The 17096-nt window shown below is 45.0% G+C and overlaps 1 protein-coding gene across 1 annotated transcript; it reads left to right on the top strand.

Annotated features, from left to right (window-relative positions):
- Positions 1 to 8919: 8919 nt before the first annotated feature.
- Positions 8920 to 16559, top strand: LOC119440288 (uncharacterized). Its single transcript, XM_037705210.2, is given in 4 exon segments — positions 8920 to 9090; positions 10332 to 11219; positions 11222 to 12388; positions 15892 to 16559. Coding segments are annotated over 4 exon segments (2730 nt in total). The 5' UTR covers positions 8920 to 8937; the 3' UTR covers positions 16414 to 16559.
- The last annotated feature ends 537 nt before the right edge of the window (positions 16560 to 17096 follow it).

The following is a 17096-nucleotide window of genomic DNA, read 5'->3' as shown; positions in this document are numbered from 1 at the left end:
ATTCTCCCATAGGTAGATAATAAAAGAGCCAGTAATGAGTAATAATTGAGCAATGTCATAATCAACCAAGTCTAGTGTAGACCAATTGGCAATTCACCTGTTTTGTAGAATCACGTAAAGTCAACATTTAGCTCTCCAAAATTAAGAGCGCATTCCATTCTAACTCCATTCCCATCCATCTGCCGAGTGGTGCCATCATTCGATTCCAATTCTTTTCCGGTGTTTGAAGATGTGGAATCATTTCGGAATCATTCCAACTCCAGAATTTCACTCCGCAGCTCGGCTCTCGACCAGGCTAGCTCCTCCCGTACTTCTATGTGGTTTTCTTTTTAATGTTAACGCTACATGTTTCTACATTGTAATTCACAACCAACTACCCCAGCATTCAACTTGGTGGAAAAAATGGCAATTGTTGTATGTTAACCAGTACAACTGTTGGCTCCCATATTTACGGCCGCTACAGTGCAAACAAGTTGCTTTATATTTGATATCAATGAGAGAATTTCGTCAATAAAGCAGCCTTCGCGAGTAGCATTTTCCTGTGTTCCGTCTTCGCGACAAACCTTAAGATGGAGCGAGATCTTGATGTGATAATCAGGCTTCATAATCTATATCGAAGCATGCCTCCTCATGTACCTGAGAGTAACAGCTGCTTCACACGAGCTTTGTAGCGTTGGCCCGAGCGCGACCATTAGAGGTGTCTTTTATTCCTAATCTGCTCTTCAAGAGTAATGATTCATTACCCCTGCCTAGGCGCTCATACAACGCGCAAGGCCGACAAGCAACACAATAATAGACGCACGTTGTAGAGAACACGACCACATCTCGCTTTGCGACAAGGGAATCATGATGTTACGGCGCATGCTCCTCCCACATGCCCCACATTCGTAGTCTCTTGGGACACTGACCAATCCGCCTGTCAACGCCCCGGCAATTACCAAACTACCAGGGTGACCCGCGGAAAACAATACATGGCGCTTAAGGGAGCATCTATTAACCCTTATATTTAACATTAAACACAGGAGTTTAACGTCTCGAAACCTTGCAGTAAGCCGTGATCCATGCCGTAGAGTTGGGCTGCGGATCAATTTTTTTCCACCTGAAATTGCTTAACGTGCATCTAAGGCAAAGCACAGGAGCGTTTTTGTAATCAGCCCCCCCCCCAACGAATTGTGGCCGCAGCCGCCGGACCGCACCCACGTCTTCGTGCCCAGTAGCACAGCGTCATTGCAACTGAGCTACTGTGACGGGTCAACCACTATTACAAGCGCCCGTCATGGCTCCGAGGGACGAACAATCTCGACGGCGTCGTGACGTAGCGTCCTCATTGCAATGAGCCATCATCAACAGAGCCCCGACCTTCTTTTGAGAACCTTTTCGTAACGAACCTCAACATTAATGAGCTACGACCTGGAATGCATTTACAGTCAAACATGCCGGCACCACGACCACATCCCGATTTATACAGTCGAAAGTAATTCCAGCGCTCCTGCTGTTTTCGAAATCGACATGCCTTCGCAAGAATTAGACGTTGTGCTGCTCATCGTCTTCAGTACACGGAGGTGTTTTTCGCTCTTTTACTTTCCGAACTGCTTCACCACAGCGGCAAAGAAGAAGCGAACGTTTCTCTTGTTCTCTGAATTAATGTTTCTCTACTGCCTTCGCTCACCCTGTTTGGAACCCTGATCTGAATTTACTAGGAGATTGCGGCACAGATGCCGCTCAAGTCGCGCTTTCTGCGTAATTTTTCTCCCAGTTACACACAGTTACTACTGCCTCAATGTACTGGTTTTTATCTACTTACCCTGGAAGGGCCGGAACGGTTAGTGCGACTATTATTGAACAATGGACCAATTGAATTATTGGACTGGTTAAAAGTAAGTAATCTAAAAATGGAAAGGAGCAGATGTTTAAAAACATGCAAAGTAGCATTAGATATAGTTAGGCCACCTACAATTGTACCTTGTACAAAAATATATTTGCGCGGGTCCTGCTTTAGACATAGAATAAAGTTATGTAAAAAGCCAGCTAAGGGGGGGGGGATTTTGGTTTATGACGCTGCTGGGCAATCTATCTAGTTTTTTTTAATTGCCTATTCATAATCCAGTCTAACGTACGAAATTTCACATCGAAGGCACATCTTACTGTGTACTTAGATAAGACGTACGTACAGACTCCTAATTCTTGAACAGTACCACGCCAGCGTCGTCCGGCTGGCATGTCAGCGCCTTACGCAAGGAAAGGGCTGTGTCGTGCGTGTTAAAAGAGCCTAGAATACGGCACGTGCACTCCGCTTGAACATTTGGCTCGTGGGCTTATTCTCGATGATACTGTCGCTCCGCGCCGTCATAAGGCGCTGACATGCACGCCAGTCGGCGCTCATTCGGTACTGATGAAGGTTGAATGGCTGCACAAGCGCGCCAGAAGAAACCGATCGCTGTCTTATGCGATACCCATTATTGCTGCTATGAGTTAACCTCTGAATTCCGCTGTCGTGAAACTTCTCGAAGACCTAATTCAACCTACTCACGTTGTCTTATCTCGGTCAGAAATCAGAAACCCAACTCTTACCGCCTCGGACCTCGCAGATTAGGCTCAGTCGACTGCTCTCGTTGAAAGGGCCGATTTTTCCCGAGAGAGCATTGCCTTGGGTGTCCATGATCACAGGTGGCTCAGGAGGCACTGCATTCAGATAGTGAGCGACGAAAAATAAACGACGGCGGGAAAAGGGGCTTACGCAGTAAAAAAAAAAAAAAAATCATACAAGGCGGAACAAAAGGGCGCCAAGCAAGCGAGAATAAATAGAATCCAAAGCCGTCGTCCGAGTCGACAGTGCGCGACGCTGGAATGAGGCGGAAAACAAGCCGACACGATTACCACTCGACGCCAGCGCACTATCTCGGTGATGCGTGAAGTGAGTCGTTCAGAAGGAATCGGTGGTCGGAAAGAGGGTGTTAAGAGCTGCTCCCTCGTTAATTGGATTCCCTGCTTGCAACCCCACACGAGCTGCTCTTTATTAGCTTCGGTTTCGTTCTATTTTCATTTACCACGCGTCCTTTATAGCTGGTCCGCGCTATTTTTTAAGTATTTTCCTAATAGTAGCTCAGTACTTTCTGCAAGAAATATCTTTTATTAGGTGAGACAACTCGGCGCTTTCTATTTCACTCAGCGAGAGACATTTATTACGGCAGTAGAAAATTACAGCGCTTCTGGCTCGGCGTCTGGAGTACGTGTGCTCCTTTCTCTAATCATCATAAGACGTGTCTTGAGCTTGCATGGATATGATGAGTCCGCTATTTGTTGTCCACAAATTTCTCTCATAATGCCACTGTCATAAAACTTGTTGATCTTCCCATGCAGGGTATTTTACTTAACTTCAGCCAGACTTTAAAAACATGCAAATGCTAGGTAGCTGGACATGGCCAATGTAATGTTGTTTGCCGGCACTTGGAGATACTTTGATTATTTTGGTATTCCGCCAAATTACATTATTTGTCTTATAAATTCAACAATAAACTTCTGAATTAGTTAAATAAATTAAAAGTGCCAATGAAAAAATTATAGACCAACATGAAAAACTCCCGATACAGCGTTCATTTTGTAAGTACGTACTACATAAAAGTGTTCTTCCGAGCGGTAAAGAAGCCCACAAATACACACAAAATTGCAGCACGACTGGCCGCTCGAGGCCCTTAGCGTGTATTCGCGGGCATCATTCACGCTCCGAAAAACACATTATGCAGCACGCATTCAGCAACACAACGCTGTATCGGGAGTTTCTCATGCTGCTCTACAATTTTCTCAGACACTTTTCAACCAATTATATTAATTGAGAAGTTGAATATTTATTTAGACTAATTACTTGAATAGACGGAATGCAAAAATTAATCTGAGTATCTCCAAGAAACGCCAAACAACATTACCTTGGTTTTGTTCAACTATGTAGCATTTGCGTCTTATACTTTGGCCCAAATTAGGTGAAACACCCTATGGGGTGTGTACCCCGTAGTTCTACAATCTGTCAAGTACTGTCTACGCATATCAAGAAGTGGTCATGAAAATACGTGTATTTTTGCTTGTAAACCTAAGTGCTTGCGCCAGCGAGCAATCGGAAATTGTAAATCTAAATCCCAGCAACAGAATTGCAATTATTTTCCAGACCACTTAACTAGTTTTCACTTTCATGACTATCAAATGAATGAGTAATGCGGGACAATCCATGGGCCCCTCCACATTTCAAAGAAACGACACAAGCACAATTTACAGAAATGTCAAATTTTTCAGCTATATGTATTTACTGGAAAGTTTCAGACTTTCATCCAAAGCAAACAGCAGAGCCTGTCAGGCGTGAAGCATAGACAAGCTACATGGACGTGGGGTTCCCTCTAACAATCAAGATCACCAGCATCTAGATACAATTTTTAGCTATTCAGCTTTTCAGCCAATAATAAGCCCTGAGCACTAGTGTGGGACCTATTTGTCGTAATGTCGCCTCCTGCTCTACACAATACCATAGGAACATCACAAGTGTAATAGGCTTCTCTAATATTTCATGTGGCGCACTTTACATACGTAGAGCTTCAAATGTCACGTGTCCTAATTACACAGATTTATTAAGAAGGCAGAATTATGACAAAGCTAGCAAAGGAACATCGCAAATAAAACTAAATGGCGAGAAAACTGGGGAAGCGAGGCCACGACATAGACGAGGGCACATTATAAAACGGGGGAGTAGTAATTAATGAAAAGTTGCAAATTAAGAGCTCAAATGACAGACTAGGACAGACAACGCGGCAGGTACAGCGATGACTTTTGAAATCGTTTCCTTTGTTTTTGTTTGCGAGATCAGCGAGGCATACATTATAGCGTCATAGAAGAAACATATCAATATTCTTAAAAGGAAGCAGATAAAGGAATCAAAATTAATCAAACAAGGCAGGACAATACGAAGAAATATGTCATCATTAGGTAAGTGGTTTGGCCATCCATGTGCTAGATGGAAAAACTCTAACCTCTCAGTTAATAAAATGCAGGAGTCTTGACGCGCATGTAACGGCAAACCAATTAAGCGGTTCCTGCAATACATGCTGTGACACTGCTTCCGATCCTGCCACCAACAGAGCAGAAGCCAAAGTTGGGCTTCCACCCCACACCGCGTAGCAATTATTGACAAAAATATTTATAAATTTTGTCTAAGATGTGTCCTCATTTCTCGCTGGGGCTTTAAATTTTGTACCGTGCGTTACGAAGTGCAGCAAAACACGCCTTACTCAAGATGCATGATGGAAGATATAGAACAGCGATCTCGAGTGAGCAACCAAAATACCGTGGGGCGTTTTCAGCAGTGTAGTTTAGGACACCTTTAAAAATGATGTCCCTGTATTCCTTTCTCACTCTTGCTTCTGTTATGACCATAGTATTGAGCATGTTTATATCATGTCAGGGAAGAAGGGCAGCCAGCAACACGTCCGAGCTATTCTGAAATACAGTTATTATAGTTTTAAAAATTAACACGTCTGTTGCGATGCCCCTAGAACATAACCGTCGTATTAACAAGCAAGATTCAAATACTTAAGAACGCAGCGAGTTGTTGAGTTACGGAGTTGATAGACTCAAGAAAACACAACAGCTACAAGAGACAGGGTACTGCAGATGTCTGGAATAAATTTGAACATTTGAGGTAATGTATTGCGCCAAAAGCATGCTACACAAACGTTACAATTATATTCGCATACGATTGCGGCCGCTGTTGCCTGAATTTGCACCACCATGGGCACCGATGCACCATTTATTCACTCGTGCTCAGTAATTAGCTGAAGCACACCGCAGTGGGTGCGCGAGTACATACGCTTGAATAAGTAGGGTTAAGAAAAATAAAATCATGTTAAAATGATAAATAACATTACCTTGCCTATTTCCTTCACCCATGTGGTTATAAAGTAATTTTGACAGTGTACTCATACAAAAGTCCCCAAGCTATGCATAGACCGCGAAAGCACCGCGGTCAACTTTCTGACACAGATTGCTGAGAGGCAAGGTGCCAATCGCAACTTTTCCTGCTTACTGTGCATCAGTGTAAAAGGCTACTTCCACAAGCTTTCGTGAGATTTTTTCACCAGCGCGTACCTCATCCCAAAGAGACCGCATCTACTGGTTTGCTCGAAAAATTGTCAGGTGTCAGTTGTTATTTAGTTGTCGCCACTGGAGGCTGCTCAAACTGGCATTGCAAGGCGGAACGTTAGTTGAGGCACCTGCGGGTATGAACGAATGCACCTTATTTTTTTTTTGTCATTGTTCAAATTGGGAAAGCCAGGCTATCTTATATATATAGCGGCGGCCAAAGCGCTTCCTATTTGCCATTTCACAGCAGCTTTTTGTCTTCTCCTAAGCACGGCTGTATAATGTAATTGAGCTGCTAAGCCCGATAGCTCGGAGATGATTCCCCACTAGGGTGGCAGCATTCTGGTGGAGCCGAGTGCGAAAATCCTCGTATAGAAAATTATAAACGCACGTTCTAAAACAGGTTGTTGCGATTACTCCGGAGCCTTTCACTACAACATTTCGCACAGCCCCAGTGCAGATTTGGTACGATGGACTCAATCAAGCAAATAACCAAATACTTGATAGTTGTCTAAGCGTACAATAGCAAAACGATTTGACGGCCACCTTAATTATACACAAGGCCAGTCAAAAAAGTATGGAGGTGCCTCTGGCTTTCACATTGCTCCCTCAGTGCTATGCAGAGTATCTCAGTTCTGCGCGATTTTTAGAAAGTGTTGCCGTCGAAAGCTTATCTGGGACATAGCGCCACTTAAGAGAGTAACGTCGCCTCTAGTGCGTACTGCTTACAACTCAGCTGAAAGCGTGTTCATGTCCGTACAACAAGTGAATGGCTTCATGACAGGCTAACATTCAGGGAACATGTCAGGCGCCGCACATCTTCCAGCTGATTGTAGATAGCACGAGAGCTTCATGCAGCTCGGCTGCACATATTTTGTCGACCGAAGGAAAGCGAGCTACAGTTATACTTTGTACATGCCGTGTAAAACACGCCACAGATTGAATGGTCCTGCATGAGCTTGTTAGCAAGAATAGTAAATTACCGATGATTTTACTCACACTGTTGTGCTAATGTTTCCGCCTTTGAGGAACCTTCTCTTTGTTTGTATCTTTGCTCAGTAGACGGACTTGGTAGCTGATTACGTATCTTCCAGATTCCATAAAGTTCCACCAAACACACTGTGGCAATTCACCCCCCCCCCTCCCGTCAGTCATACTACGGGTCTCCTTAATTTCATGTGAGCTTGCGGTCTTCACTAAAGAAATAGGTGCATGCTACCACAGCCACAACCGCCAGATGTATCTTTCTTGAAGACCATAATGATTGATAGCTATCGCACCTGGCTGCCACTTTTCTTTCTTGAAGTACTGCATAAATCCCCGAAACGAAGAAATCCTTGCACAACTAAGCTCTATTGTGTCCTATTATATCAAAACCCAAGAATACATTTTAATAAGCAATAAACCAACTAGCAATTCAGTACACTGCATGATAGTTAGCTTTCGTGTTGTTGCTTTGTTTTGTTCAAACTCTCGTCGACAATGATTCCGGGACTAATAAAGTGGTCAGTTCTGTCGAACGCAAAAAATTGATACACAAAAATGTGACACCGACATAGCCTTTCGTCTTACACTGATTCAAACATCTACAGTGAAGGCCGGATGGACAGCGTCAATAAATAGTACAAGGGGCGAAACGAGCGCAACGTTACGAAAGAAACTGTTAAGTGCGTGTGGTCTCCAGGCTCACCGATGACCTGCAGGTAGACGGTGGCGTTCCTGGTGGTCCCGTCACGGAAGGTCACCGAGCAAACATAGGTGCCCTTGTCTTCGTGGCGAAGGTTGATGATCTTAAGAGAATGTGGGTGACCCATGAAGGAGAAGTAGGCGCGGCCCTGCCACTCCTTGCGTGCCCAGCGCGCCACCTGCGAATCGAGGAGCCAGCTGAGAACAAGCTTGGATTGGCCCAAATTCCTACGTTACTTGGTTAGTATAACAGAACGTCGACTGCAACTCGTCAGTAGATTGCGAACCTAGTCATTCACTTACAAGAAATAGAAAGTGAGGGGAAGGATAGGCAGGGAAGTATAACATATGAGTTTGCTTATCCATGTGAGAGGAAGAGAACAAGAGATGAAAATGAAAAAAAAAATAAATGACAGCAGATCCACGAGGTGAATGATGATGAGTGGGCGAAGCTCCGGAGGGAATCATCGGATCTCCCGCTTAAGGAGACGCTAGCACAAACGCATTAGAAACGTGCAGTACTCTCTAGTAAGGGGGAGCGGCCACAGCGTCTTACGCAGCCATTTACACATGCCGTAACGTGCACCGCGTTTGCCGACGCTGAGAGAGTATACCCCCCGTATTCATAAACGCTCCTCGACTTGAACTTGACTTGCCACCGCTTTGGGCAGCGCGTTCGAAACGCGTTGAAGGTAAGGTGGAGAGGCCACAGCGTCTTACACCAGCTTCTTACACGGGCCGTAACGCGCTAGCACAAACGCGTTAGAAACGCGCTAGAAACGCGGCCTTTCGTTAATGTTGGGTATTTATAGCCATCGTGGTGCGTTTGTCCATGTCCGCTTCGTGGCGTAGTGGGCTAACGCAACACCCTCTAGAAAAATATGAAGGCCTTAGTTCTTTTCTCTTTCCACTCGCGCTACGTCAGCAGATGGGGCGGACGCATGAGGCGGCGAGCGCGTTTTGCGGTTTTGCCCGTCGCCGCGACACGACGCATCCGCGCGTCCGGATCGCGCTGGTGCGCGTTGATCGCGCGTCTCCAGGAACTCATTCCCCGGCGCGTATGTACAGTCGTACATCTCTTCGCTGTTCAGTCGGACGAGTTTTCCTCGCTGTGAAAAGAATCCCGCCGCGATGCCGTGCAAATGCTGTGTACCTCGATGCCGCGGAAACTACACGGGGGACACGAAGGTGCACGTCTTCAAGTTCCCGAGAGATCAAGCTCTAAGGGACGCTTGGATTCGCGCTGTGCCACGGGAAAACCTCACGGTCACCGAACATTCCAGGGTAAGTTTTTTTATTTAGGTGTTAGTTAATTGAAAGAATATATACAGAGAGAGAGAGAGGGACGTGGTGGGAAAGGCCTGGAGGTTAACCGGAAAAGATTCTGGTTTGCTACCCTGCACTGGGGGAAGGGGAAGGGGTAATGAAAGGTGGAAAGAATGGAGAAGAGAAAAAGCAGTCACGAAAAAAAATCAAGGAATTAAAAAAAAGAAGAAAAAAAAAGAAAAGGAGGAGGTTGGAAACGTCTGTGAGAACTATAGTCTGTCAGATAGTCCACTCGATCGCAAAAACTTCAAGAGTGCCTTGACTGACTTATTGTGTGACGACTGTATAGGCCGGCGTTCCAGGACTGTCTGCTCCGAAAGCGGCCGGTCGTCAAGACGTGCCAGCGCGGTCGCGAATGACTGCCTATGTGCGCTGTATTGGGGACAGTGACAAAGTACGTGCTCGATTGTTTCCTCGTCGCCGCAGTGGTCACACGCAGCGCTATCCTCCCATCCAATGCGGTAAGCAAACGACTTTGTAAAAGCGACACCAAGCCACAATCGGCAAAGTACTGTTGTTTCGGGTCGGGATAGTCCAGGTGGAGGTCGAAGTCGAAGACAGGGGTCCAGTCGATGGAGACGTGTGTGTTGCAAACTAGGTGTGTTCCACAACGATTGTGTGGCATCGTTTGCAAGCACTCGAAGTTTCGCTGCTGCATCTGTTCGTGACAGCGGGATTGGTTCCTGTGCGCCGTCTTCATCAGCAGATCGAGCAGCTTCATCAGCATATTCGTTGCCCATTACGCCACAGTGGCTAGGGAGCCACTGAAAGGTGACGTCGTGTCCTTGCTCGACGAGGCAATGAAGGAGCTCTCGAATTTCGAGGACTAGTTGTTCGTAGGGTCCACGGTGTAAGGAGGAAAGCAAGCAATGTAGCGCTGCCTTGGAGGCACTGAAAACACTCCATTTGTAATGTGGTTCCTCACGAATTATGCGAAGTGCGCTACGAAGAGCAGCAAGCTCCGCGGCTGTCGATGTCGTCTGGTGTGATGTCTTGAATTTCATGGTGGAGACTTTCGCAGGAAAAAACACTGATCCTGCAGAACCGTCCATGGTGGTTGAACCATCAGTGTATAGATGGGTATGATCACTGTATTTTTCAAAAGAATATAAACGTACATGTGTAAGTGGCTCATGAGCCGCATGTTTGTGTGACCTGTAGCCGTCGGTTTGCTGATTGGAGCGTATTTTTTTTTCTAGGTATGTGAACTTCATTTCATGGACGAGGACATTATTCGAGACGCGACGCATACAGATCAAGCAACTGGCCGCGTAATGACAGTGCCGCTATCTCATGTGCGCCTTCGCCCAGACGCTGTACCGTCGAAGTTCCCGAATCATTCGAGCTACTTGTCCAGAAAGACCGCGAGGAGGGAAGATCCTGACTCCAAGCGCGCGCGAATAGAGAATGCAGCCCTTCAGAAAGCCATCGCTGAATCCAACGAGGCATTTATCAGAGCACGCGAGGAGGATAAAGTCAACAGTGTAAGCGAACTTGCCAACCACTTAAGGAGCCAAGGGATGAAGTTCTGGGATGTTATCGAAAGAAATGAAAGGCTTCTTCTCATTCACATTGTCGACGATGAAGCACCGTGGTTGAAATACTCTGTTTGCGTGAAAGGAGATTTGAGCGTGACACTACACGTTATGAAAACGGCCGTAAAGAATCTCGGTACAAATCTATGCGTTCCCGAAATCGCTAACAGTAAAAGGGGTATGGTGGAACTCCTGGAAGGCATCGAGAAGTGGGACTGTGACCTGATGTCCAACTCAGTCGCCGAAATTTGCGAGGCTGTTTGTTTACTGCTTGATCAGCTTTGCACGTCCCAAGCAGAAGATGACGCCAACTGTATTCAATTTCTGAAAGAGCAAGTCACCTTGCACCTATCGAAAAAACAGCGCAGGCGCTACTCTGCTGATTTCATGATGTTTTGCTGTATTGTTTTCACTATATCGCCCCATGCATACGCGTTCATACGTAGCCATGGAAGCATCACCTTGCCGCATCCTATGACGATAAGATCAGTGTGCTCGTCTTATGGTATGAGTCCTCAACAAGAGCATCAGAGTGAAACATTCCTCAGCTATAGATGACAACAAGAATTTCTGACCTGAAAGATGACCAGCGCTTTGTCACAGTTATGGTTGATGAAATACATATAAAACCTTACTTTGACTACAAAGGAGGCAATATTACCGGCGCTGCAATTAATAGAAATGAAGCTGTTAACTGTGCGCTCGTTTTCATGGTGCGCAGCGTGACGTGTAAATTCAAAGAAGTTGCGCACATCGTGCCGGTGCACCGAGTAGAGGCGGAGTTCCTGCAAAAGACCCTTAAAGACGTGATTTGTGGGCTGGAAAAGATTGGGTACCGGGTTATGTGCGTCGTCAGCGACAACTCTGTGAACAGAAAAGCGATGTCACTTTTCGAATCACCTCCGTGTAACAGAATTGTGTACCAACATCCATCAGACCCTTCAAGGCCGCTGTTCTTCGTTATAGACCCAGTGCACATTCTAAAATGCATACGAAATAACTGGATCAATCAGAAGAATGACCAAATTTGTTTCTACTTCCCGGAGATCCATGGAGACACACCAGAATCAGAGCGAATGCAAACAGCGTCATTTGCAACAATCAGGGACCTTCACAGCAAAGAGTGTGACCAGCTGTTGAAATATGGCTATGGGCTGTCAAGAAAAGCCCTCTACCCTTCGAGTCTTGAAAGGCAGGACGTAAAGCTTGCTTTACAAATCTTCAATGACTATTTACCAGAGGTGTTACGTGCTCTTGGAGCAAAGCACAACCTATTCTCTTTCGAGGCCACGGCTACATTCGTCGAGATCATACTCAAGTGGTGGAAAATTGTAAACGTCAAAACTCCATGGAAGAGAGAAAGGCTTAGAGATCACTTCCAACAACCAGTGCTTTCCATTGATAACGATCCAAAAATTGACTTCTTGCACATGTTTCTGAAGTGGCTGGATGAATGGAAGAACAAAGGTTTTGACAACGGTACTCTGACAAAGGAGACTCACGCTGCTCTCGAACACAACACCTATGCGCTTGTTGAGCTCGCTAGGTACAGCTTCGAAGAGCTTGGAATGTCATATGTCCTTTTTGGGAAGATTCAGACAGACTGCCTTGAAGATCGGTTTGGAAAGTATAGGCAGCTGGCAGGTGCGCAATATCACATCTCCATCAGGCAGATATATGAAGTCGAAAACAAGCTGCGCCTGCAGAGCACCTTGCCTACAGTTTTTATTTATTTTTTTATTTCAGTATACCCTAAAGGCCCTCAGTTGGAGGGTATTACATAGGGGGGAATGCAACATCACCAAAGCTAACTTTAAAACAATATACAAGGTAAAAAAAAAAAAGGGGGGGGGGAGGCGAAAAACATTAATGGCAAGCACACTCAGCAAACAGGAATAAAACATCGAGGAAAAAAAAAGTCGAGGAAAATAAAACATCGGAAAATAAAACATAGAAAATAGAGGAAAATAAAACATAGAAAATAAAACATCAAGTTGTGTTCTTGTGTCAAATTTTTGTTTTGTGTAATGCAGAACAATGCCATGGTTATACAATGCAAAACACTGAAATTTAGCACTACGAAAAAAAAAAGAAAAGGAGAGCGATGACAGGGAGAGCATGGTTGAAGAACATTTAGGGCATAATATACGACCGAACAAGTTTCTGAAATTGATTAAAGTCGAGTTCTGTTGCAATGTCAGACGGCAGGTTATTCCACTCGGTTGTAGTGCGTGGTATGAATGAATGAGCGTATCGTGATGTGCGGCAAAAAACGCGTTTTAGTTTGAAAGGATGATCATGACGAGGGAGTATAGCGGATGGGGTATGAAAAAAATCTTCATGAAAGAACGGGTGGTGATAAAGCTTATGAAAGAGTGTTAAGCGTGCTAGTTTGCGACGAACTGACAAATTCTCGAGTTCAGCACGCTGTTTTAGCTGTGTGACGCTAGTTGTTCGTGAATAGTCAGAAAAAATAAATCTCGCAGCACGATTTTGCAGTGCTTCAATATCATTAACAAGGTACTCTTGTTCTGGGTCCCATAAGGCCGATGCGTACTCAACCTTTGGTCGAATTAATGTAGTGTATGCTAGTTTCCTAATGTGGGGTGAGGTGTGTGTTAGACGACGTTTGATGAGGCCCAGACAGCGGTTAGCAGATGCTAAAATGGTTTCAATGTGGCTCTTCCACGAAAGATCACTGCAGAACCGGAGTCCTAGGTACTTATAACTAGAAGCAAACTCAACGTTAGTGTCGTTTAATACGTAGGAAGTCTGAAGTCTAGTGGTTCGATTAGTAAAAGACATGAATTTAGTCTTTGAGAGATTTAGTGACATTAACCAAGTATCGCACCAAGCGCTTACAGAGTTAAGGTCAGTTTGAAGAGCCTCTTGATCAATTACAGAAGAAATATTACGATAAATTACGCAGTCATCTGCGAAAAGTCTGATTCTGGATGAGACGCTGTCTGGTAAATCGTTAATAAAAACAAGAAAGAGTAATGGCCCAAGAACGCTGCCTTGCGGTACGCCTGATGTCACCTGGCCACATGAAGAGTTAAAATTGTTTACCGATGTGAACTGCACCCTGCAAGATAAGAAGTCTTTAATCCATGCGAGAACTAGAGGATGAATGTTATACCTTGCTAACTTTGTCAGTAGACGATGGTGTGGAACACGGTCGAATGCCTTCGAGTAATCAAGGAATATTGCGTCGACCTGAATACCAGCATCCATGGATGAATGCAGGTCATCAATAAAGCCAGCTAACTGAGTGTCGCACGAATATCCCTTGCGGAAACCATGCTGATACTTAAAGATTAAGTTGTTTTCTTCCAAATAATTGATAACCTGTGAGTGTATGACGTGTTCTAATAGCTTGCAGATTGTACTTGTTAAGGATATGGGTCTGTAGTTGAGGGGTGAAGAACGCTCGCCGGACTTGAACACTGCAATGACCTTAGCCATTCGCCAATCGCTAGGAATGCTCGAGTTAGACAAGGATTGTGAAAATATTGCGGAGAGTATACGCGATAGTCCGTCAGCTGTATTTTTAAGAATGTTGTGATTGAATCCATTGTGGTCACACGTAGATGATAATTTTAGTCGGCTCACCAAAGAAAAAATACCTACTTCGTCAATTACTATTTCAGACATGCACACATCAGAAAGTGCGTCCAATATAGGACACGTGGTGATATCTTCATGACCAAACACTGAGGAAAACGTGTCATTTAGAATCTGCGCACACATAAAGTCTGGAACTACCTCGCCATTTGAATCTGCGAGGATAACATCTGGATAGGAAACCGGATTTATTGTCCGCCAGAACCTGTGAGGATTAGTGATAAGCATCGATGCTAAGTCATGACGAAAAAAATGCCGACGTGTTGTTTTAAGCAGGGATTGGTACTGGGCATCGCATTTTTCGTATCGTTTCCATGATACAGACTGTCTGTCTTTGTCCGCGTTTCGATAGAGACGCTTCTTTTTGTTATTGAGACGTTTGAGTAGATTAGTAAACCAAGGTGTGTTGTTGCTACATTTTATAGTAATAACTGGTATGTACCTCTCAATTAGTCTACAATACGTATCCCTAAATAATACCCAGTTTTCTTCAACTGTTCGTGAAAAATGGTCCTCTAAAAATTGGTCAGTAAACAATGACAACTCCGAATCGATACTTGCATAATCAGCTTTTTTATAGCATCGAATGCGCTTAGACGTAACTTTCTTTTTGTTTGGCGTTTGCGTGAGTTGACCAGTGATGATCGCATGATCGGACAAGCCATCAAGAAGAGTAATATGCGAGCAGAAGGCGGGGTCATTTGTCAGAATGAGGTCAAGGATATTGGCTGACGTGGTTGAAGAGCGCGTGGGGTCTGTAATGAGTTGTGTTAATGAAAAGTCTAGACATGCATGAAGGAAATCCCGTGCTTCAGTTTGCGAAGTTGGAACAGACTGAGCGTTCCAATTAATACAAGGAAAATTAAAATCACCAAAAATAATTAGCCCTGAATTCGGAAACATTGACAAGACTTCGCTTATCACACGATGAAATTCGCTTGAGAAATAAGTGCTATTTGGTGGGCGATAAAAAGTTCCAGCGATTACAGTATCATTTCCCTTTGTTCTACAGTGAATACAGATGATGACGCACTCAAGGAACGTGGGGATATTGACAGGCGAAACAACGTAATCTTTTTTCATGGCAATGAGCACACCACCACCTCTTCTTTGCTTGCGATCACAGCGAAAGAAATTGAATTCTGATGATGTGACAAGTATACTGCTATCAGGATACGTGTCATCCAACCATGTTTCCGTAAGAGCTACAAGGCACGCCGAGCTTGAGTCAATAAGTGACGAAAGAGCGATATGTTTAGGTATCACGCTTCTGATGTTCGTGTACAGAAAGGTAAAGCTGCGCGATTTCTCTGCACATGATGACGAAGATGAGCGGGCCACAGCCGTAGGGAAGTTAGTACAACTTTGTCAAACTGAGGGACCCTGGGATAAACAAACTGCTTGGTTTGAATCAGTGCTCCAGATGTACGTGTCATTGTTTAGTACTAGCCTGTTAAACACAAGTCTCATGCGGTCACCATCTTTTTTGATTGCTTTTCCGTATTGCCACAACTTGCGACGTTTCTCTCGCACATCCTGTGAGTAGTCGCGGCCAATACTGAAAGTTTCCCCTGACCAGCACTGGGAATGTGTCCGAAAGCAAGTCGAGGCATTGCTTCCCAGCAGCAACGTTGTTGTTACCAGCCAGGCTCTTACGAAGATGCAGGACGTCGTCCCAGTCCTTGTCTACGTTGCAGGTTATGCAGTATACGGGACCCTTAAAAAGTTGAAGTGCGAGCAATGCAGGGACTCGTTGACCGTGGACAAGAAGATCACAGTATCTGCCACAAACGAACATTATGGTCTTGTGAAGCAGCTGGACCGAGGAGGTTTAGTTTATCCATCAATGTTTGCACTTAACGCAGTTGCTCATAGCTACGTTGTAGTAGAGCAGCTCGCTACAGAGCCAGCACTGCTTATGATGCCTGAACAACGCCAGGTGGTAACGAAAATGACGCTACAATTGCTGGCTAGTGAAGAGCAGTCCGACTTCGATACGTGTGAGAATGGCCACACAGTTGAATTAGTGCTTAAACACATCCTGCGGTGCAGCACCAACATTCTGCTAAAGAACTTTTGTAGGAAGCTGAACGACAAACTTCTCGACGCTGCCGATAAATAAAAAAAAGGAAAGCCACAACTCTCGAGGCCAAATAACTGCATGCATTGCTTCTAATATAAAGCCAGCACAAAAAGAAACTGGGCTTCGTAAATAAATGTTTTGCTGCTACAGTTTTCTGGCGTTCTATTCTTTTTTAAATACATGCATGCTTGTTCTTGCAGAAGAAAACTGTTTCCGCGCAATGCACCTGCGAGACAACCTCTCTTGAACAGCGTTCCATATCTTTTTTTTTTTTTTTCAATCCGCCCCATCGTGTGACGTCACGCGAAGAGAGCTAAGGCCTTCATATTTTTCTAGAGGGTGTTGGCTAACGCCGCGCGCTCGGAAGCGAGGGGTCCCTGGTTCGATTCCGCGCTACGGACACAACTTCGGAATTTTTTTCTCATTTTTCTCAGACTGGTTACACACTACTACTACTACTACTACGACGGGGACGGAACGGGTGCCGCTATAAGGAGCTTCGCCCCTAAAAGACATTTTGCCAGCACTTCTAACACTTCACACTATGCGCTCTTGCACAGCCCACTGGCGCGTTCTTGCGCATTTCCATGGCTGGCCATGTGAGCTCTCGAACAGGGCTTACGTACGTAAAGGTATAGCCTCCTCTTATGTAGTATAGAGGAGGCTATGGTAAAGGGTGCGCAAGGAGGGTTCGCAGCTACGCGCGCTCTTTTATAGTGCCG

Source organism: Dermacentor silvarum, chromosome 2 (genome assembly GCF_013339745.2).
Source record: "Dermacentor silvarum isolate Dsil-2018 chromosome 2, BIME_Dsil_1.4, whole genome shotgun sequence".
In the NCBI taxonomy this organism is placed as follows: domain Eukaryota; kingdom Metazoa; phylum Arthropoda; class Arachnida; order Ixodida; family Ixodidae; genus Dermacentor; species Dermacentor silvarum.
The sequence above is the reverse complement of the archived record's forward strand: the minus strand, read 5'-3'. Positions and strand labels throughout refer to the sequence as shown.